Raw genomic sequence first — 22,157 nt, forward strand, 5'->3', positions numbered from 1 at the left:
CCGGACGCACTAACACTTCTCCGGACGTACTCCATCCATCGATCTCTGTTCCATCCTTCCATCCATCCTTCCATCCATCGATCTCTGATCCATCCATCCATCCATTACTATGATCGTTTATTCCTTCTGATCCCAGCAAAACAATGAACAATGTGCAATTACACTGAACAATTAGTGAACAAATGTGGAATTACAGCGAACGATTAGTGAACGAGAAATGATCATTTTAGGTTCAGATCTAAATCAACGATCGACACACGAACAATTTTTCAAACGTTGCCTGTTATTACACAGAACGATTATTGTTTAAATTCAAACAATATAACAATTTTTTTGCGCGATAATCGTCCCGTGTAATAGGGCCCTAATCAGCTGGTGTTGGGATGTTATATAGATTTGTAATTTACTTCTATGTAAAAATCTCAAGCATGCCAGAACTTATCCGCTGCTGTATGCCCTGCAGGAAGTGTTTTTTCTTTTCAGTCTGACAAAGTGCTCTACAGGACATACAGCAGCTGTAAAGTACTGGATGACCTGAGGTTTTTTTTGTCAACATTTTTTTGAATATGTGACAGATTTAGTCCCACTTCCATAAATAATTATGTGTCCTTACTATGTAAATACCTTTCATCTGAATGCAACTGAAGTAAACAATTTATATTGGAAACAGAGCATAAAATTCTTTAATTGGCATCATTACATTCAGCAGGAAGTCGACTTCTAGATGGCAATTTATTAATTATCCCGGTTATAATGGGTTTTGTAGCTTGTGGGGGGACTCCGGCTCCTCTGTCAGGCTGCTTAGATATGGATTATTCCTCCTCCTTTAGAGCATTGCAGCTGTAATAATTCCCAGTGCGCTATAGTGTGAGCGGCGGGATATAAATCAGTGAGCGTGCTGGGGTCCTCCCAGTGCGCTATAGTGTGAGCGGCGGGATATAAATCAGTGAGCGTGCTGGGGTCCTCACTGTGCGCTATAGTGTGAGCGGTGGGATATAAATCAGTGAGCGTGCTGGGGTCTTCACTGTGCGCTATAGTGTGAGCGGCGGGATATAAATCAGTGAGCGTGCTGGGGGCCTCACTGTGCGCTATAGTGTGAGCGGTGGGATATAAATCTGAGCGTGCTGGGGTCCTCACTGTGCGCTATAGTGTGAGCGGTGGGATATAAATCTGAGCGTGCTGGGGTCCTCACTGTGCGCTATAGTGTGAGCGGCGGGCTATAAATCAGTGAGCGTGCTGGGGTCCTCACTGTGCGCTATAGTGTGAGCAGTGGGATATAAATCAGTGAGCGTGCTGGGGGCCTCACTGTGCGCTATAATGTGAGCGGCGGGATATAAATCAGTGAGCGTGCTAGGGTCTTCACTGTGCGCTATAGTGTGAGCGGCGGGATATAAATCAGTGAGCGTGCTGGGGTCTTCACTGTGCGCTATAGTGTGAGCGGCGGGATATAAATCAGTGAGCGTGCTGGGGTCCTCCCAGTGCGCTATAGTGTGAGCGGCGGGATATAAATCAGTGAGCGTGCTGGGGTCCTCCCAGTGCGCTATAGTGTGAGCGGCGGGATATAAATCAGTGAGCGTGCTGGGGTCCTCACTGTGCGCTATAGTGAGAGCGGCGGGATATAAATCAGTGAGCGTGCTGGGGGGCCTCACTGTGCGCTATAATGTGAGCAGTGGGCTATAAATCAGTGAGCGTGCTGGGGTCTTCACTGTGCGCTATAATGTGAGTGGCAGGATATAAATCAGTGAGCGTGCTGGGGTCCTCACTGTGCGCTATAGTGTGAGCGGTGGGCTATAAATCAGTGAGCGTGCTGGGGTCTTCACTGTGCGCTATAGTGTGAGCGGCGGGCTATAAATCAGTGAGCGTGCTGGGGTCCTCACTGTGCGCTATAGTGTGAGCGGCGGGCTATAAATCAGTGAGCGTGCTGGGGTCCTCACTGTGCGCTATAGTGTGAGCGGTGGGCTATAAATCAGTGAGCGTGCTGGGGTCCTCACCAGGGTGGATTTGTTTTAAATCAAACTGATTTAAATCACGATTTAAATCACGATTTAAATCACTAGTCCGGAAGGCTTGATTTAAATCAGTGATTTAAATCAAAGTTTCTACCTAAACTAGTTCTTGCTACTTTAGGCTGCGTTCACACTACGTATATTTCAGTCAGTATATTTCAGTCAGTATTGCAACCAAAACCAGGAGTGGATTAAAAACACAGAAAGGATCTGTCCACACAATGTTGAAATTGAGTGGATGGCTGCCATATAACAGCAAATAACTGCCATTATTTCAATATAACAGCCGTTGTTGAAAAATAACAGCAAATATTTGCCATTAAATGGCGGCCATCCACTCAATTTCAACATTGTGTGAACAGAGCCTTTCTGTGTTTTTAATCCACTCCTGGTTTTGGTTGCAATACTGACTGAAATATACTGACTGAAATATACATATACTGACTGAAATATACGTAGTGTGAACATAGCCTTAACATGCAAGTAGATGAAGATTTTTAGAATCACTTTTTATATTACTTTTTTCTCCCCAGTTTAATGGGTTAATCATTCATATTTGGACACCACTGTTCTGTTGTACTTAGGAAGGAGAAAAATAATCCTGAACTTAATAACAATTTAAATGGATTTATTCAACTGAAACAATAACAACATTACAGCATACGTTATTTGCTTAAACAAACATCCATGTTAACTAATTTGGCTAAACAAAAAAAAAAAAAATAGTCCAAACAATCAGAAACATATTGTCTAACTTCTTGGACTTGGTACTAAAGGGGATGATTCTGTATTCATAGGTTTGTAGAACAATAGGATTAAGGTCTTTTTCTCAACTCTGTTCATGTTGTAACATTTGAGAACATATACAGCCTTTATTCTACTGAGTTAAACAACTCAGCTTTATCTCATGATGGAAGAACCTTTGGATGGTAAAATATTTTCCTCAAAAAGCAGTTTATTGAAAAAAATCCGATTTAAATCAAAAAAATCCGATTTAAATCAAAAAAATCCGATTTTTTTGATTTTTTTAAAAAAATCATTGATTTTTATCCACCCTGGTCCTCACTGTGCGCTATAGTGTGAGCAGTGGGCTATAAATCAGTGAGCGTGCTGGGGTCCTCACTGTGCGCTATAGTGTGAGCGGCAGGATATAAATCAGTGAGCGTGCTGGGGTCCTCCCAGTGCGCTATAGTGTGAGCGGCGGGATATAAATCAGTGAGCGTGCTGGGGTCCTCACTGTGCGCTATAGTGTGAGCGGCGGGCTATAAATCAGTGAGCGTGCTGGGGTCTTCACTGTGCGCTATAGTGTGAGCGGCGGGATATAAATCAGTGAGCGTGCTGGGGTCCTCACTGTGCGCTATAGTGTGAGCGGTGGGATATAAATCAGGGAGCGTGCTGGGGTCCTCACTGTGCGCTATAGTGTGAGCAGTGGGATATAAATCAGTGAGCGTGCTGGGGTCCTCACTGTGCGCTATAGTGTGAGCGGTGGGATATAAATCAGTGAGCGTGCTGGGGTCCTCACTGTGCGCTATAGTGTGAGCGGCGGGATATAAATCAGTGAGCGTGCTGGGGTCTTCACTGTGCGCTATAGTGTGAGCGGCGGGATATAAATCAGTGAGCGTGCTGGGGTCCTCCCAGTGCGCTATAGTGTGAGCGGTGGGATATAAATCAGTGAGCGTGCTGGGGTCCTCACTGTGCACTATAGTGTGAGCGGCGGGATATAAATCAGTGAGCGTGCTGGGGGCCTCACTGTGCACTATAGTGTGAGCGGCGGGATATAAATCAGTGAGCGTGCTGGGGTCCTCACTGTGCGCTATAGTGTGAGCGGTGGGCTATAAATCAGTGAGCGTGCTGGGGTCCTCACTGTGCGCTATAGTGTGAGCAGTGGGATATAAATAAGTGAGCGTGCTGGGGTCCTCACTGTGCGCTATAGTGTGAGCGGCAGGCTATAAATCAGTGAGCGTGCTGGGGTCCTCACTGTGCGCTATAGTGTGAGCGGTGGGATATAAATCAGTAAGCGTGCTGGGGGCCTCACTGTGCGGCACACTATAAGACCTGGTGCGGTACTGAGCCGTCAGTGATAGTCACCCATCATAACTGATACGCTTCTCGGTTAGATGGTTATATCACCAGATTGTGAAGCTAACGGGAGTCTCATGGGTTTGTTACTATTTAATACTCTTAAAGTCTTGTTATTCATGCAGTGCAGGCCTAAGGGATTCAGCACACAAGTGGCACTGCAGACCAGATGAAGAGAACGTGCTGGCGTACATTGAAAATAGATTAAAGGGCGACTCCAGCAAAATGTATCAAAACTGGTGTCAGAAAGTTTTATATAGATTTGTAATTTACTTCTATTGAAAAATCTCCAGTCTTCCAGTACTTACCAGATGTTGTATGTCCTGCAGGAAGTGATGTATTCTCTCCAGTCTGGCACAGTGCTCTCTGCTGCCACCTCTGTCCATGTCAGGAACTTTCCAGAGCAGCAGCAAATCCCCATAGAAAACCTCTCCTGCTCTGGACAGTTCCTGACATGGACAGAGGTGGCAGCAGAGAGCACTGTGTCAGACTGGAGAGAATACACCACTTCCTGCAGGACATACGGCAGCTAATAAGTACTGGAAGAGTGGAGATTTTTAAATAGAAGTAAATTACTAATTGATTGCATTTCTTATTGCAAATCTGGAGTAAATCTGGCAGCTTCAATTCAGCTTCCAAACAACTGACACTGTCAGATCAAGGAGACGCATGGTACGTTTCATATGTCTGTCTGGGCTTATATAATGTTGTCTTTAAAATTAAATTCTCCGGTGCAAAGTGTCAGAGGCTTTTGCCCAAGCAGTAGAAGTGCTTATGGCTGCAGTGTCCCCTCGCTCCCCCTCCCATCCATATCCCTGCTTCAGTCTGTCAGAAGCTGAGCCCTGATTTGCTATATGTTGGGTTTGCAATAAGATAAAATACACATTGCGTCTTGCCTTTATCCATAGCAAACCAAGTAAGTATAATCCGGCTGAGCACAAGGCCAGAATACCATGCTCATTTCCACAGAGTTACAGAAAAACTTTCCCCAGATGACGAAGGTTTCCCCTAAATATCTTTATTTTCTATGGCAGAGACTTGGAGAAAGATGGGCAGCAGTTTGCCGCTGGACGGAGGAGCACTGGAGTAAGCTGCAAGGAATCCTTATCCCCTGGCAGAAACTATTAGAAGAACAGGTAAGGAAAAAGATATTATAGTAGTAAACATTCACTATGGCTTTGATCTTTTTATTAAAGGGGTATTCCACTCAAACATAACTTTTGATATGTTGCTGCCCATGGTGAGACTAACAATTCCTTCCATACTTGTTGTTATCTATTCAGTCTCCTTTCCCCAGTTCTCAGCTGCTGCTTTCTGCTGAAGACACACAAATCTGTGTGTGAGCTTTTCTCTCCATCTCCCCCTTCCTCCCCTCCCTTCTAGACAGCTGATGTAAAAAAGTCCCTGCCAGGCTGTATCTGCAACATTGTAGCTTCTTTGTAATGTCAGTAAGTTTAATCACAGTGAGTTCATTAGCAACTTGACTTCAGCATAACCCTCCCAGCATTGCAAAGAAGCTACAGTGCTCTCTGCTGCCACCTCTGTCCATGTCAGGAACTGTCCAGACCAGCAGAGGTTTTCTATGGGGATTTGCTGCTTCTCTGGACAGTTCCTGACATGGACAGAGGTGGCAGCAGAGAGCAGTGTGTCAGACTGGAAAGAATACACCACTTTCTGCAGGACATACAGCAGCTGATAAGTACAGGAAGACTGGAGATTTTTTTTATTATTATTATTATTAGTAAATTACAAATCTCTGGCATTTTTTTGGCATTAGTTGATTCAAATTTTTGAATTTGAATGATTGTGGCTTCAGAAATGACACTAATACCATGTTTTCTCTTCAGAGCTTGTTCAGGGTGTGGCTTAGGGAGAAAGAAGAGTCGCTGAGCACCGTGCAGCGGAGTAACTTCAAAGACCAGGCGGAGCTGAGTGTGAATGTGAGGAAGCTGGCGGTGAGTGGAATATTCCTGTTATGTGAAGAATCTGGTGACGTCCGTGTAGATAAGAGAAGGAAAGATACACAGTATACGGAAGAGAGTCCTCACTGGGATACAAGTATATAGCTGTCACTGGGGATACAAGTATATAGCTGTCACTGGGGATACAAGTATATAGCTGTCACTGGGGATACAAGTATATAGCTGTCACTGGGGATACAAGTATATAGCTGTCACTGGGGATACAAGTATATAGCTGTCACTGGGGATACAAGTATATAGCTGTCACTGGGGATACAAGTATATAGCTGTCACTGGGGATACAAGTATATAGCTGTCACTGGGGATACAAGTATATAGCTGTCACTGGGGATACAAGTATATAGCTGTCACTGGGGATACAAGTATATAGCTGTCACTGGGGATACAAGTATATAGCTGTCACTGGGGATACAAGTATATAGCTGTCACTGGGGATACAAGTATATAGCTGTCACTGGGGATACTAGTATATAGCTGTCACTGGGGATACAAGTATATAGCTGTCACTGGGGATACAAGTATATAGCTGTCACTGGGGATACAAGTATATAGCTGTCACTGGGGATACAAGTATATAGCTGTCACTGGGGATACATGTATATAGCTGTCACTGGGGATACAAGTATATAGCTGTCACTGGGGATACAAGTATATAGCTGTCACTGCGGAGAGCCTCTACTGCCATTCATTGCTCTTTATTTCCATCAACTCTGAAATGATGGAAAGCAAACAAATCGCCTTGTTCTTTCTTATCCCGTGTAATTTCATTTCTGTGCTTTCTGTCCGTCAGTGCATACGGCCTAATCGGGTACGGACACAACCTAATGTGCTGGTATAATTACACCACCCATACTGTCTGTGTCCTTTAGGCATGGTAATGCAGCGGACACTCACTACTTTCCATGAAGTAAAACTCCTCTTTGTGTCCCCACATGGGGCTGTGTAAGAATAGACATGGGTGACATATTGCTGGGAACATGTTATGGTTTTTCCATTGTCAGACTGGAGAGAATACACCACTTCCTGCAGGACATACAGCAGCTGATAAGTGTCTAACGCCAGTTGATTTAGGAAAAAAAAACAAAACACTGCAGTACCCCACTCCCTGTATTTGTAATTTGACAGTTTTTTTTTCCTCCACTTTTTCGGGGGTGACATCAGTATACTGCAGTTTATAATAAGGCCCTTTCCTAATATAATCTTTTAGCTATTAGGTAGAACACCCTTTGAAGGCACCATATAAAAACACTCCTCTTCAAAGAGTTGTGCGTTTGTGTGCTGCAGATCAACCCCTTAAAGACCTTAAAGACTCTGAACCGCCACGATCCTGGGTGCTATCTGCAGCCCAGGACTGCGGCAACTAGTGGGCATGGTCCGATCACCGTGCCTGCTAAGTAATCATTTAAATGCAGCTGTCAAAGTTGACAGCTGCATTTAAATGGTTGTTTTCCCCTTTCCTGGTGGTCTAATGCCCCTATTCCACGAGTCTTTTGAAGGAGCAAACGAGCGCTATTAGCGCTCGTTTGCTCCTCGTTCCCCGCTCGCTGCCGCCGCTATTCAACGCGGCGTCAGCGAGCGGGTGAGTGCGGGAGGGGCGGCGGGGAGCTGCTGGGGGGGCTGCCCGGGGGATCGCTGATCGTCCAGGCAGCCCATAGGCTATAGCAGCGTCTGCTGCCGATGCTCCTATTCAACGGAGCGACGGCAGCAGATCGCTGCTATATCAGTCGCTTGTTTTTCAACATGTTGAAAAACAAGCGACTGCAACGATCAGCCGACATGAACGATGTCGGCTGATCGTTGCACTCTATTCCACGGGACGAATATCGTTCGTAGCGGTCGATATCGGCCGAATACGAACGATATTACTCCTCTAAACGACCCGTGGAATAGGGCCTTTAGTAGGGGGACTGCCCCTCCCACTACACGATCACAAAGAAGCGATCTCTGCTTGTGACCCAGCGCGGGGTCTACGCTGTAATGGCTCTGATCCCGGCTCTGTAACCTATTGCTCTCGGCTGCCCAAACTATTAATTTATTTTATTGCTAATCTCTTACGGTAAACGGTGCAAGCGCAAAAAAGTTACAGAATGCAAAATTGCGCTTTTTTGGTCACTTTAAATCCAGAAAATATATAATAAAAAGTGACTTAAAAAGTTGCATATAAGCAAACAAGGTACCGATAGAAAGTATAGATCATGGCACAAAAAATGACACCTGACACAGCCCCATAGACCAAAAAATAAAAGCGCTATAAGCCTGGGAATGGAGCGGTTTTAAAGCACATTTATTTTTAAAAAAAAGGTTTTAATCTTTTTAAAGCCATCAAAAACTAAAAGTCATGCAAGTTACATATCGTTGTAATCGCACTTACTTGAGGAACATTTATAACATGTCAGTTTTACCCCAGAGTGAATGGTGCAAACAGAAAGCCTCCCAAAATTAAAAAAAAAAAAATCTTTTTTTTTTTTTTTTTTTTTTTTTTTTTTTTTTCCAATTTCACCACACATTTAATTTTTTTCTGGTTTCGCAGCATACTTAAGCCTGTCATTGCAAAGTACAACTAGTGGTGCAAAAAAAAAAAAGGCTCATCTGGGTGAAAAAATGCAACTGCTATGGCCTTATATACACGAGGAGGAAAAACGAAAGCGCAAAAATGGAAATTGGTCCGGTCCTTAAGGGGTTAAATTAGTTTTTCCAAAATCAGAAAAGCTGTCTGCAGGATTCTATGCTATCAGTGTGGGTACGTCTGCCAGATCCCTCATGAATTACAAGAGACGAGGGAAGTTGCACCCTAAGAGAATGGAGCCCGGTGTGCGTGCATGACCAGAGCTCCATTTATTCTTTGTGGTGTCCGAGGATGGCCGACCTCTGCCCTCCTGCCTAACAGCTGCTTATCCTTTAGGGTAAATTCACACGGGCGTATCTGCAGCGGATTTAACACTGCAAACTCGCAGCTAAATCCGCAGCGAACCCCTCCCTGTAAATTCCATTGACATCCCGCTGCCAGTATGTAAGTGCCGGCCCCGTTATCCCCCGCCACTCCAGATAATACATTACCGGCACCACAATCCGGCTGCGTCTTAGGCTCCTGGAGGTCCTGCGCAGCCAATCAGTGACTGTAATGGGGCCATACACTGGCTGTGTGGGACCTCCAGGAGCCTCAGACGCGGCCGGATCATGGTGGCGGTAATTTATTATCCAGAGCGGCGGGGGATAATGGGGCCTGCACTTATACTGGCAGCGGGATGACAATCCTGCAGCCAGTATGTAATCACATTGGAATTCACAGGGGAGAGATCTGCTGCGGATTTAGCTGCGAGTTTGCAGCGTTAAATCCGCTGCGGATATGCCCGTGTGAATTTGCCCTTAGAGGGGAATTCACATAAGTTCTATGCCCTAAGATGCCCATGTGTTATATGTGGATTTGTATTTGCTCTAAACTTGCCGCAATGCAGAGGTTTAAGTCTCCATCCAAACCGACCTGTGCTGCTGCGGCGGATTCCCTGCCGAATAATCTGTAACGTAAAGATGGGTTTTCCTTCGTCCTAATACTTTGCATCTTCAGGTAACGTGATCTGTGTCTTTGTTTTAGAGTTTGAAAGAGGAACTGGGAATGAAGAGGCAAACGTTCGACCATTTACACGACTTGGCCCAGGAAGTGGTTCTTCTCATTGGCAATGAAAAGGCGTCTCAGAAAGTGAAGGCTGATATGGAAGACCTGGCTCAGAGGTGGGACGGACTGGTGCACCTGCTGGAGGACTACACTAACCAGGTATGTCACAGGGAGCGGCCTGTTTACTGCGCACAAATCATCGAGACACCAGAGTCCTGGAGGCTTCTCAGGTCATACAAGAAATCATCAGATCACAAAGAAATGTAACATAGAAAAAGAGAAGGAGTCAGAAAGTGGGAATGTTATATGTCAGACATTGAAACAAATGGCAGAGCCTGGGATCCAGGGTTATAGCCCAGTACAACAAGATACACACTTTCCGCTATGTCTATCAAATAGACCAGATAGACAGTCGGTGTATGTGTCCTATTCTGGGAATTATCTTCTGTGATATCCGTAGTCCCAGGGCAGGCCCACCACACACATCATTCACAGTCATTGCAGCCCTTTTACACGGCTCAATGGCAATGTCCGTGCAGCCCTAGCTGTATATAGTAAATAATAAAGTATATATGTTCTCCGATCTTCATGCTTCTGCCTACTCCCAGCAGCCACCGGTGGAATTTCAGAGCCGCTCTCTGCAGTGACAGGCTGCTCAGCCAATCACTGGCCAAGATGGGACAGTACTGCGACCAATGATACGCTGAGTGGCCTGTCACTTTATAGACCAGTGTAGAAGCATCAGCAGTGGCAGCGGGGAGTGTGGAGAAGTGAGAAGAACATCAGGGAGCGCAAAGAAGTGTGAATAAGAAAAAATAATAAACGTTATACAGTCATCAGCCATAAGCCGTTGTCTTTATCGTGACCCGTTCGGCTGATCGTTGTCTTTATTCGGCTGATCGTTGTCTTTATTCGGCTGATCGTTGTCTTTATTCGGCTGATCGTTGTCTTTATTCGGCTGATCGTTGTCTTTATTCGGCCGATCGTTGTCTTTATTCGGCCGATCGTTGTCATTATGCGGCTGTTCGTTGTCATTATGCGGCCGATCGTTGTCATTATGCGGCCGATCGTTGTCATTATTCGGCCGATCGTTGTCATTATTCGGCCGATCGTTGTCATTATTCGGCCGATCGCTGTCTTTATTCGGCCGATCGCTGTCTTTATTCGGCCGATCGCTGTCTTTATTCGGCCGATCGCTGTCTTTATTCGGCCGCTCGCTGTCTTTATTCGGCCGATCGTTGTCTTTATTCGGCCGATCGTTGTCTTCATTCGGCCGATCGTTGTCTTCATTCGGCCGATCGTTGTCTTTATTCGGCCGATCGTTGTCTTTATTCGGCCGATCGTTGTCTTTATTCGGCCGATCGCTGTCTTTATTCGGCCGATCGCTGTCTTTATTCGGCCGATCGCTGTCTTTATTCAGCTGATTGTTGGTAAAACTTGATGGCAAAACTATCCCAGAAGTAAACAGGACTCAAAGCTTTTGATGCAGTATAACCAAAATTAGTTGTTTACGTATGTGATTGTCGTAAAGTCGTTATCCCATGGTGCAAAGTTATCACTTATCCACAGGACAGGGTTGGGGTTTGGCCACTGATTATCATTTATCTAGGAACATGGCCTATATGTGCTGACAGGGAGTACAATAAGGAAGCTATGCACTACACGGTGGACCTATCGGACTCGCTTTCCATAGACAGACGTAAGTAACAGTATTGTTTTCTGTTTCAGGTCACAGAGTCGGTCAGCAGTTTTGGGATGACGCAGATTACCAGGAAGGTGATTACCGAGACTGTGACTGTGAGAGAGCAGAGTAGTGTCCATGTAACCAAACAAGAGCTCCCTCCCCCACCCCCACCCAAGAAGCGCCAAGTCCACCTAGATGTCGAGGAGAAGAAGAAGTGAGTTTTATTGTTACCCTATTGAAATGTCGATATGGTTTTGTTTATACTTCAGTTTCTCAGATCCATTTTTTTTGTCTGGAAGCTGAAATTTGTATTAATGTAAATTGTTTATTATCACCGACATATTGTGTATAACCACGACCGTGTGCACGTCCCTACACTGATTCCATCCCCTGTGGGGCTAATAACTTTGTGTCTTTATCCGAGCCAGACACCAACTATAGACAATTTATAAAGTCAGTAGAGCGTGGGGAGAAAACACATGAAAGCAAAGGACATAAGAACAAATGCAGATGCTGTCCTTGTCAGAACCGGAGCTGTGGTTACGGCCATACTCACTCAGCTACCATAGGATAGTAACCAGGCGGCGTTACCGAGTGATCAGGAGGTTAAAGAGTGAGGGCCGTATTACACCGAGCGATAATCAGGGGGATCAGTCCAATGGGGCTGATTATCGCTGGAATTGAGACAACAATTACTGGCTGATCATTGGGCGCATATCGTTACATAGTGATAGTAATACATGGCTACGTGTAATAGTGATGTGCGGCCAATGGCTGGTGGCCGTGTTACAAAAAAAAAGTGAACTCCAACATACCTGTCCACGCTCCCTGATGTCCTGTAGCTTCTGCCCCTCTCTCCAGTGTCTGAAGTCACAGGGCGATCAGCCAGTCACCGGCCACGGCACTGGTCCAGTGATTTGGCTGAGCGGCCTGTCATGTCGGACACTACAGGGAGTGGCCGAACCTACAGGACATCAGGGAGGGTGGACAGGTATGTAAGAGTTACGGACATTGCTAATACCTATATACAGCCCTTGCTGCCCGATTATCGGGCAGTGTATGGGCTCAGTAACCTATATCCTAGATTGGTGCTCACTTACAGAAAGTCATCGGGCTGACTGACCTATTGACAGAATTCCATGACTGCAGAGATATTCTACCCCAATCACTGACTGGCTGAGCGGGCATCTGTGAGCTGGGTGGGGATGTCTTACAGGAGGCCGGTGGGGGTCCGTGAGCAGTGACGCTGCACCACAACCAATCATTATCTGGGGCGGGGCACCACTGATTGGCTGATCAGGCCCAGGGACGCCTGCACTGCAGGGATGGATCAGTACAATACAGCCCAGGACATAAAACTACCGGACAACCTCTCTACATTTATACAAGTTTTATCCAAGGAAAAAAAACTTCCTAACTTGTAGATCAAGCTGCTTATTAACCTCCTTTTTTTTCTGTCCGTTCTCAGGTTTGACAGAGAATCCGCCGAGCTGTTGAATTGGATGATTAAATCCCGGGCCGCGATTCTTTCGGCGGAGATCAGTAACTACAGAAAGATTAGAGAGACCTCCGACATAAAAGACATGCTAAAGGTAAAGGGAGAAGTGGGGAGGAAACGGCTGTGAATGGCGGCTTTGTCTGTGACCCCATGTGCAGCAGCCGGAGGGACGATCTATAATCCGGCCGGCCGGCACATTAATAACCACATGTCCCCAGATCAAAGGGGTCATCGGCGACCTGCTGTATGAAAGGGCGAGAATGGAAATGTCCTCTGTCAGTGGGAATGTGAAGAAGAAAGTATCGGAAAGGTAGGATGGTAAAGTGTCCGTAATATCATTGTAGTATTCCTCTTTTATCCAATAGATCAGGGGTAGCGAACCTTTAGCCCTCCAGCTGCTGCATAACTACAACTCCCATCATGCCTGGACAGCCAAAGCTTTAGCTGGAGAGCCACGGCCCCTGCCATAGCTCCTCCCTGTGTATTGTATTGTATTTTGTAAATAGTTTATAGTCCCAGAAGTAGTCCATATCTATGTCCGTATTGTATAAATGGCCGGTCCTGCTCATTTCAATGGGACAGAAACCACATACTTTTCTATGTGGTGTACGCGGTGTTACAGCTCAGCTTTATTACTGTCTGGCCCGGTTCTGAAACCACCAAAATCCATTTGATTTAGGGTCTTAGTTCTGTGTTTTGTGGTTGTACTTCCTGATTTCTCAGTACTACAAGTCCCAGAATGCATCACTTTCTTCATAGTTCATCGTAGTCCTCCCACCCGGTCTGCTCCCCTCCCGCAGCACTCCTGCCAGTTCCCCACCCAGTGCAGAACCTCTTATGTCACTGTAGACTGTTGCACACTGTTAGTGGAGTTGCAGCACCTGCTGCTTGCACTTACTGTCTGCTCTGGGATATGGTGATGATGGCTGTAGTTGATGGTCAGGGATGGGGAATTATTCAGGGGGATGGGGTTAAAGCTCAGAGACGAGGTCCAGCCACGCCTCCTGTGACATCAGAGGATGATGCGTTGTCACTGGAGAAAGGGAGGAGCCAGGAACAATACAAATTGTCAGGAGGGAAGCACATGAAGGCCGCTGAAGCCCGGGTTATTATGTATCTTGGGGAGATAGTTTTATTTAAGTACAATATTCTGCTAATGAGGTACCCCTTTAATGTGGATATGGCAGAGCTGCAGTACCGCAAACAACCTATGAGCAGGTGGGGCACTGTGTCAGCCATGCTTTTTAATGTTGTTATGGGGCGGCCAGTATGTTTTCACAAGTTGAAACCTTCCTGTCTGTGTAGTTTGAGTGACATCAGAAGTGTCTGGTGGCCCTTGTTCTTTTCCAGCCATTATAAATGTTTCTATGAGCAGGCAGCTGGTAACACTGTAACCTGACCGCTATGTCCATATTATATCTAGATGGTCGAGAAAGAAAGAGCTGACAAGACCCCCAAATTTAAGGAAGTTGTTACTACAGGTCAATACATATTGGAGCTCTGCAAGCAAGGTACGCCATTCGTTTCATTTTACATCCTTTGGGTTAGAGGTGTTTTGTGTTTGTTTGTTTTTCAGATCATCTGGTGCCAGAAAGTTATGCAGATATGTAATTTACTTCTATTAAAAAACCTCCAGTCTTCCAGTACTTATCAGCTGCTGTATGTCCTGCAGGAAGTGGTGTATTCTCTCCAGTCTGACACAGTGCTCTCTGCTGCCACCTCTGTCCATGTCAGGAACTGTCCAGAGCAGGAGAGGTTTTCTATGGGGATTTGCTGCTACTCTGGACAGTTCCGGACATGGACAGAGGTGGCAGCAGAGAGCACTGTGTCACACTGGAGAGAATACACCACTTCCTACAGGACATACAGCAGCTGATAAGTACTGGAACACTAGAGATTTTTCAGCAATTGATTTGAAAGAAAAAAACATTTTTGTTGAACTATCCCTTTAACTAAGTAAGTTGCTTTTTTTCCATTAAAATATATAGATCCATTAACATTAAATATTTATAATAGATCCTTTCTTATTATCCAGTTATGTTAAATATTTATAATAGATCTGTAACTATTTACATTCTTCCTCCATGCTGATACTCTGGACTCTCCCGTTACATAGCGTGTCCTGATAACTGGGACTTCTCTAGCCTGGAAGATACGGCCGTCTGGGACGTTGCTGAGACCAGTCATTACTTTATGCAGACGTTCCCTATAGACACTCCCCGGCTTATACTTACTTAGAGATGAGTTTGTACGGGAATGTATCGCTCTCCAATGATCTCCAGTTTGGTTTCCATAGATGTTGTGCTCGGTATTTACACGGCCGTGTGTGACTGATTGGTGTAAGCGAGGCCGTGTATCTGAAGCCGCTGACTAGTGTTTACCATCTCCAGCTGTGCAAACAGGGCTGTGTGCCTCCCCACACTGAGTATATACATCCACTTACTCACTTATTTAATATGCAAATCTTCTACGTATATTATGGCCCTTACTGGTGGACGGTAAGGGGCCATTTACACACAAAGATTATCTGCCAAAGATTTGAAGCCAAAGCCAGGAGGAGAAATCTCAGTCTTTCCTTTTATGACCTGATCTCTGTTTATAGTCTGTTTCTGGCTTTGGCTCTTTGGCAGATAATCTTTTTGTGTAAATGGCCCCTTAGTCAGGGTCACCTGTAGTATTTGGTCAGCATTGATCGGTGTTTATAACCATTAGCCGATATTGGTTATAAGGTCTTCTCCTGGCCTCTGCTTCCTGGAGCCGTCCCTGCAGCTTCGGAGCGCTCTCTGTACTGACGGGCCGCTCAGCCAATCACTGGCTGGGACTGCAGGGAGAACCCGCTCTAAAGCTACAGCGGCGCTCCGGGAAGCAATAACTGCATACGGCTATTATTTATTTATTTATTTTACTCGAGTATGAGCTGCACAGGACTGTTACACGTTACTGTGTGCGGTTGGCGACCCATGGACACACAAGACACGATAGGCTGAGGATTGTTGTCTCTATTACACAGAGCGAGAATCATCTGAAGTGGCCACGTCATCAGGTGTAATACGCCCTAATCCGGCAGGACGTCTGCTCCTTGTCCGTGGCGACACCAGAGGAACGTCCTGGATAAATGTGCCCCATAGTAATTCTCTGTCAGGAAGCGTCAGCTCTTTATTTTTACGTCTCTGAATTTTTTTTTGCATGTTTTTAATCCATTTCTATCTAAAGATTGAAAAACGTAAAAAAAATTCTATAAACAAAAGACCCCCCAGAGGCTTAAAAAGACTTAAGCAAATAGTGAAAAAAAAACTGATCAAATATTCCAAAAAATTTTTGTGAAAAATTTAATTTTTTTATGGCTGAAAATACAGAACATAAAGCTAGAGATGGAAAGTACCATTTGCAGTGTCTGTGACTCCATCCGGATGTGTATAGCAACTATGTATATGCATGTAAGCTGTGTGTGTGTGGGGTGTGTGTGTGTGTGTGTGGGGGGCTTTATATATGTATATGGGGGTGGGGGGTGTATGTGTGTAGGGTATGGGTGGGGGGGTGTATGTATGTGTGTAGGGGGTTGTGTGTGTGTAGAGTGTATGTGTGTAGGGGAGGGTCTGTGTGTATGCAGTTGGGGTGTATGTATGTGTGTATGTATGCAGTGGGGGGTTTATGTATGTGTGTAGGGGGTGTATGTATGTGTATGCGGTTGGGGTGTATGTATGTGTATGTATGCGGTGGGGGGTGTATGTGTGTTTATGGGGGGGTGTATGCATGTGTGTATTCGTCCGGGGGGGGTGTATTTGTGTGTGTGGGGTGTATGTATGTGTGTGTGAGTGGGGGTGTGTATGTATGTGTCGGTGTGTGGGGGGTGTATGTATGTGTGTATGCGGTGGGGATTGTATGTGTGTGGGTGTGTGTGTGGGGGGGTGTATGTATGTGGTTGGGTGGTGTATGTATGTGTGCGTGTGGTGGTGTGTGTATGTGTGCGTGTGGTGGTGTGTGTATGTGTGTGGGGGGTGTATGTATGTGTGTATTCGGTGGGGGTTGTATGTGTGTGTGGGAGGGTGTGTGTGTGGGTTGTATGTGTGTGGGGGGGTTGTATGTCTGGGGGGTGTATGTGGTGTGTGTGTGGGGGGTGGAGTTGTATGTGTGTGTATGTGGGGTGTGTGTGTGTGTGGAGGTGTATGTATGTGTATATGTATGCGGTGGGAGGTGTGTGTGTGTGAGGCGGAGGGGGGTGTATGTGTGTATGTATGCTGTGTGTGTGTGTGGGGGGGGGGAGGGGGGTGTATGTGTGTATGTATGCTGTGTGTGTGTGTGGGGGGGGGGAGGGGGGTGTATGTGTGTGTGTGTGTGGTGGGGAGTCTGGGGATTCCAGTGCTGCACCTGTACAGTAAACCAGTGGTAATAAATCTCTCCTATGTATATAATTTATACATCATACTACGGCTGCTAAATATGTTGCTCTTAGCATATGGATATTATTTTCTTGTACTCACTTGCAAAACTAATAAAACGTGAATTTGTGAAGGAATACTCGTGTAGATGTAAGGACCTGACTCATCCCATAGTGACATCTGGAAGGTTCCGGGCGGTGTTGGCGCTGTGTGTAACACAATACAAATATACAATAAGGCAGTAACCAAGCATTACTCACTAAACCACGGCCCTATTACCACCAAACAATAACTGGGCTCAGATGGCCGTGTCCCCCCTACAGTGTACAGGCCGAGCAGGGACCAGCCGCTGCGTAGGTAAATAACTATACATACCTGCTGCATAGGTAAAGCATATCCATCCCACTCCCACACCCTAAGGATGACAGGACATTTACAGCAGTGTGATGAGACCATAGCGGCCGGGCACCATTCAAGACTTTCTGGGTATCTGTAGATTCTTTTGTAGGTTGGTTTCACTCATTAAAGGGGAACTCCAGCTAATTTTTTTTCTTTCAAATCAACTGGTGTCAAAAAGTTATATAGATTTGGAAATTACTTGTATTTACAAATCTCCAGTCTTCCAGTACTTATCAGTACGTATCAGCTGCTGTATGTCCTGCAGGAAGTGGTGTATTCTCTCCAGTCTGACACAGTGCTCTCTGCTGCCCCCTCTGTCCATGTCAGGAACTGTCCAGATCAGCAGCAAATCCCCATAGAAAACCTCTCCCGCTCTGGACAGTTCCTGACATGGACAGAGGTGGCAGAAGAGAGCACTGTGTCAGACTGGAAAGAATACACCACTTCCTGCAGGACATACAGCAGCTGATAAGTAGTGCAGGAATAAAGATTTTCAAACAGAAATAAATTACAAATCTATGTAATTTACTGACACCAGTTGATTTGAAAGAAAAAGATTTCCGCTGGAGTACCCCTTTAATTGTGCCATGTATAGGCGTTGCAAGTGAGCGCTGAGCTTCCTGATCTGCAGCTATACAGGGACCCTTACACTGCTGGACACTGTAGCTGCTCCCTGACTCACAGATGTGGAGGTTTTTGTTTTTTTTTCCCCTTTTTATTTCATCTAGAAAATTCATATAACAAATCACAAAACATTTTACAATATTTCCATTTTTCCAATGATTTTTTCCTCTGTAAATAACAATTTTATTGTAGCTGGGGTCTCCTGTACCATAAATATCTCTGTTGGTGTTCTCCTTTAACTTCATATTCCCCTGTGCTTACTCTTTGAACATGAATGTTATACAGCCGGATCTTCCTGGACTTTTACTTGAATGTTTGCTGTAGTGTTCCCCATGTTTCCTCCATTTTCATTGTAGCTTATTTTCTTATCAGGTAGAAACTGCAAAGGACAAGTGTGACCTGTAAGGAGCGAGCGCTATATACAGTATATACAGTGTGTGTGTGACCTGTAAGGAGCGAGCGCTATATACAGTATATACAGTGTGTGTGACCTGTAAGGAGCGAGCACTATATACAGTATATACAGTGTGTGTGTGACCTGTAAGGAGCGAGCGCTATATACAGTATATACAGAGTGTGTGTGACCTGTAAGGAGCGAGCGCTATATACAGTATATACAGTGTGTGTGTGACCTGTAAGGAGCGAGCGCTATATACAGTATATACAGTGTGTGTGTGACCTGTAAGGAGCGAGCGCTATATACAGTATATACAGTATGTGTGACCTGTAAAGAGCGAGCGCTATATACAGTATATACAGTGTGTGTGTGTGTGACCTGTAAGGAGCGAGCGCTATATACAGTATATACAGTGTGTGTGTGACCTGTAAGGAGCGAGCGCTATATACAGTATATACAGTGTGTGTGTGACCTGTAAGGAGCGAGCGCTATATACAGTATATACAGTGTGTGTGTGACCTGTAAGGAGCGAGCGCTATATACAGTATATACAGTATGTGTGACCTGTAAAGAGCGAGCGCTATATACAGTATATACAGTGTGTGTGTGTGTGACCTGTAAGGAGCGAGCGCTATATACAGTATATACAGTGTGTGTGTGTGACCTGTAATGAGGCAGCGCTTTATACAGTATATACAGTATGTGTGACCTGTAAGGAGCGAGCGCTATATACAGTGTGTGTGTGACCTGTAAGGAGCGAGCGCTATATACAGTATATACAGAGTGTGTGTGACCTGTAAGGAGCGAGCGCTATATACAGTATATACAGTGTGTGTGTGACCTGTAAGGAGCGAGCGCTATATACAGTATATACAGTGTGTGTGACCTGTAAGGAGCGAGCGCTATATACAGTATATACAGTGTGTGTGACCTGTAAGGAGCGAGCGCTATATACAGTATATACAGTGTGTGTGACCTGTAGGGAGCGAGCGCTATATACAGTATATACAGTATGTGTGACCTGTAGGGAGCGAGCGCTATATACAGTATATACAGTATGTGTGACCTGTAAGGAGCGAGCGCTATATACAGTATGTGTGTGACCTGTAAGGAGCGAGCGCTATATACAGTATATACAGTATGTGTGACCTGTAAGGAGCGAGCGCTATATACAGTATGTGTGTGACCTGTAAGGAGCGAGCGCTATATACAGTATATACAGTATGTGTGACCTGTAAGGAGCGAGCGCTATATACAGTATATACAGTATGTGTGACCTGTAAGGAGCGAGCACTATATACAGTATATACAGTATGTGTGACCTGTAAGGAGCGAGCACTATATACAGTATATACAGAGTGTGTGTGACCTGTAGGGAGCGAGCGCTATATACAGTATATACAGTGTGTGTGTGACCTGTAAGGAGCGAGCGCTATATACAGTATATACAGTATGTGTAACCTGTAAGGAACGAGCGCTATATACAGTATATACAGTATGTGTGACCTGTAAGGAGCGAGCGCTATATACAGTATATACAGTGTGTGTGACCTGTAAGGAGCGAGCGCTATATACAGTATGTGTGACCTGTAAGGAGCGAGCGCTATATACAGTATATACAGAGTGTGTGTGACCTGTAGGGAGCGAGCGCTATATACAGTATATACAGTGTGTTTGTGACCTGTAAGGAGCGAGCGCTATATACAGTATATACAGTGTGTGACATGTAAGGAGCGAGCGCTATATACAGTATATACAGAGTGTGTGTGACCTGTATGGAGCGAGCGCTATATACAGTATATACAGTATGTGTCTGACCTGTAAGGAGCGAGCGCTATATACAGTATATACAATGTGTGTGTGTGTGTGTGACCTGTAAGGAGCGAGCGCTATATACAGTATATACAGTGTGTGTGACCTGTATTGAGCGAGCGCTATATACAGTATATATAGTATGTGTGTGACCTGTAAGGAGCGAGCGCTATATACAGTATATACCGTGTGTGTGTGTGACCTGTAAGGAGCGAGCGCTATATACAGTGTGTGTGACCTGTAAGGAGCGAGCGCTATATACAGTGTGTGTGACCTCTATTGAGCGAGCGCTATATACAGTATATACAGTGTGTGTGACCTGTAAGGAGCGAGCGCTATATACAGTATATACAGTATGTGTGACCTGTAGGGAGCGAGCGCTATATACAGTATATACAGTGTGTGTGTGTGACCTGCAAGGAGCGAGCGCTATATATATAGTATATACAGTGTGTGTGTGTGTGTGACCTGTAAGGAGCGAGCGCTATATACAGTATATACAGTGTGTGTGTGACCTGTAAGGAGCGAGCGCTATATACAGTATATACAGTATGTGTGACCTGTAAGGAGCGAGCGCTATATACAGTATATACAGTGTGTGTGACCTGTAAGGAGCGAGCGCTATATACAGTATATACAGTATGTGTGTGACCTGTAAGGAGCGAGCGCTATATACAGTATATACAGAGTGTGTGTGACCTGTAAGGAGCGAGCGCTATATACATTATATACAGTGTGTGTGTGTGACCTGTAAGGAGCGAGTGCTATATACAGTATATACAGTATGTGTGTGACCTGTAAGGAGCGAGCGCTATATACAGTATATACAGTGTGCGTGACCTGTAAGGAGCGAGCGCTATATACAGTATATACAGTGTGCGTGACCTGTAAGGAGCGAGCGCTATATACAGTATATACAGTGTGTGTGACCTGTAAGGAGCGAGCGCTATATACAGTATATACAGTGTGTGTGACCTGTAAGGAGCGAGTGCTATATACAGTATATACAGTATGTGTGACCTGTAAGGAGCGAGCGCTATATACAGTGTGTGTGTGACCTGTAAGGAGCGAGCGCTATATACAGTATATACAGTGTGTGTGTGACCTGTAAGGAGCGAGCGCTATATACAGTATATACAGTGTGTGTGTGACCTGTAAGGAGCGAGCGCTATATACAGTATATACAGTGTGTGTGTGACCTGTAAGGAGCGAGCGCTATATACAGTATATACAGTGTGTGTGTGTGACCTGTAAGGAGCGAGCGCTATATACAGTATATACAGTATGTGTGACCTGTAAGGAGCGAGCGCTATATACAGTATATACAGTGTGTGTGTGTGACCTGTAAGGAGCGAGCGCTATATACAGTATATACAGTGTGTGTGTGTGACCTGTAAGGAGCGAGCGCTATATACAGTATATACAGTATGTGTGACCTGTAAGGAGCGAGCGCTATATACAGTATATACAGTATGTGTGTGACCTGTAAGGAGCGAGCGCTATATACAGTATATACAGTGTGTGTGTGTGACCTGTAAGGAGCGAGCGCTATATACAGTATATACAGTGTGTGTGACCTGTGTGTGACCTGTAAGGAGCGAGCGCTATACATAATATATACAGTGTGTGTGTGACCTGTAGGGAGCGAGCGCTATATACAGTATATACAGTGTGTGTGTGACCT

At 45.2% G+C, this 22,157-nt stretch overlaps 1 protein-coding gene across 4 annotated transcripts in view; it reads left to right on the forward strand.

Annotated features, from left to right (window-relative positions):
* UTRN (utrophin) overlaps positions 1-22,157 on the forward strand; it is a 410,412-nt gene that overhangs the window by 89,354 nt on the left and 298,901 nt on the right. For all 4 annotated transcript variants that reach the window (XM_069954241.1, XM_069954239.1, XM_069954240.1 and 1 more), the window contains 6 exons: positions 5,120-5,221; positions 5,933-6,040; positions 9,660-9,839; positions 11,409-11,578; positions 12,833-12,956; positions 14,286-14,373. In XM_069954241.1, the coding sequence (XP_069810342.1) occupies positions 5,120-5,221; positions 5,933-6,040; positions 9,660-9,839; positions 11,409-11,578; positions 12,833-12,956; positions 14,286-14,373 (772 nt within the window). The remainder of the gene's footprint in view (positions 1-5,119; positions 5,222-5,932; positions 6,041-9,659; positions 9,840-11,408; positions 11,579-12,832; positions 12,957-14,285; positions 14,374-22,157) is intronic.

This window comes from Dendropsophus ebraccatus, chromosome 15 (genome assembly GCF_027789765.1).
Source record: "Dendropsophus ebraccatus isolate aDenEbr1 chromosome 15, aDenEbr1.pat, whole genome shotgun sequence".
In the NCBI taxonomy this organism is placed as follows: domain Eukaryota; kingdom Metazoa; phylum Chordata; class Amphibia; order Anura; family Hylidae; genus Dendropsophus; species Dendropsophus ebraccatus.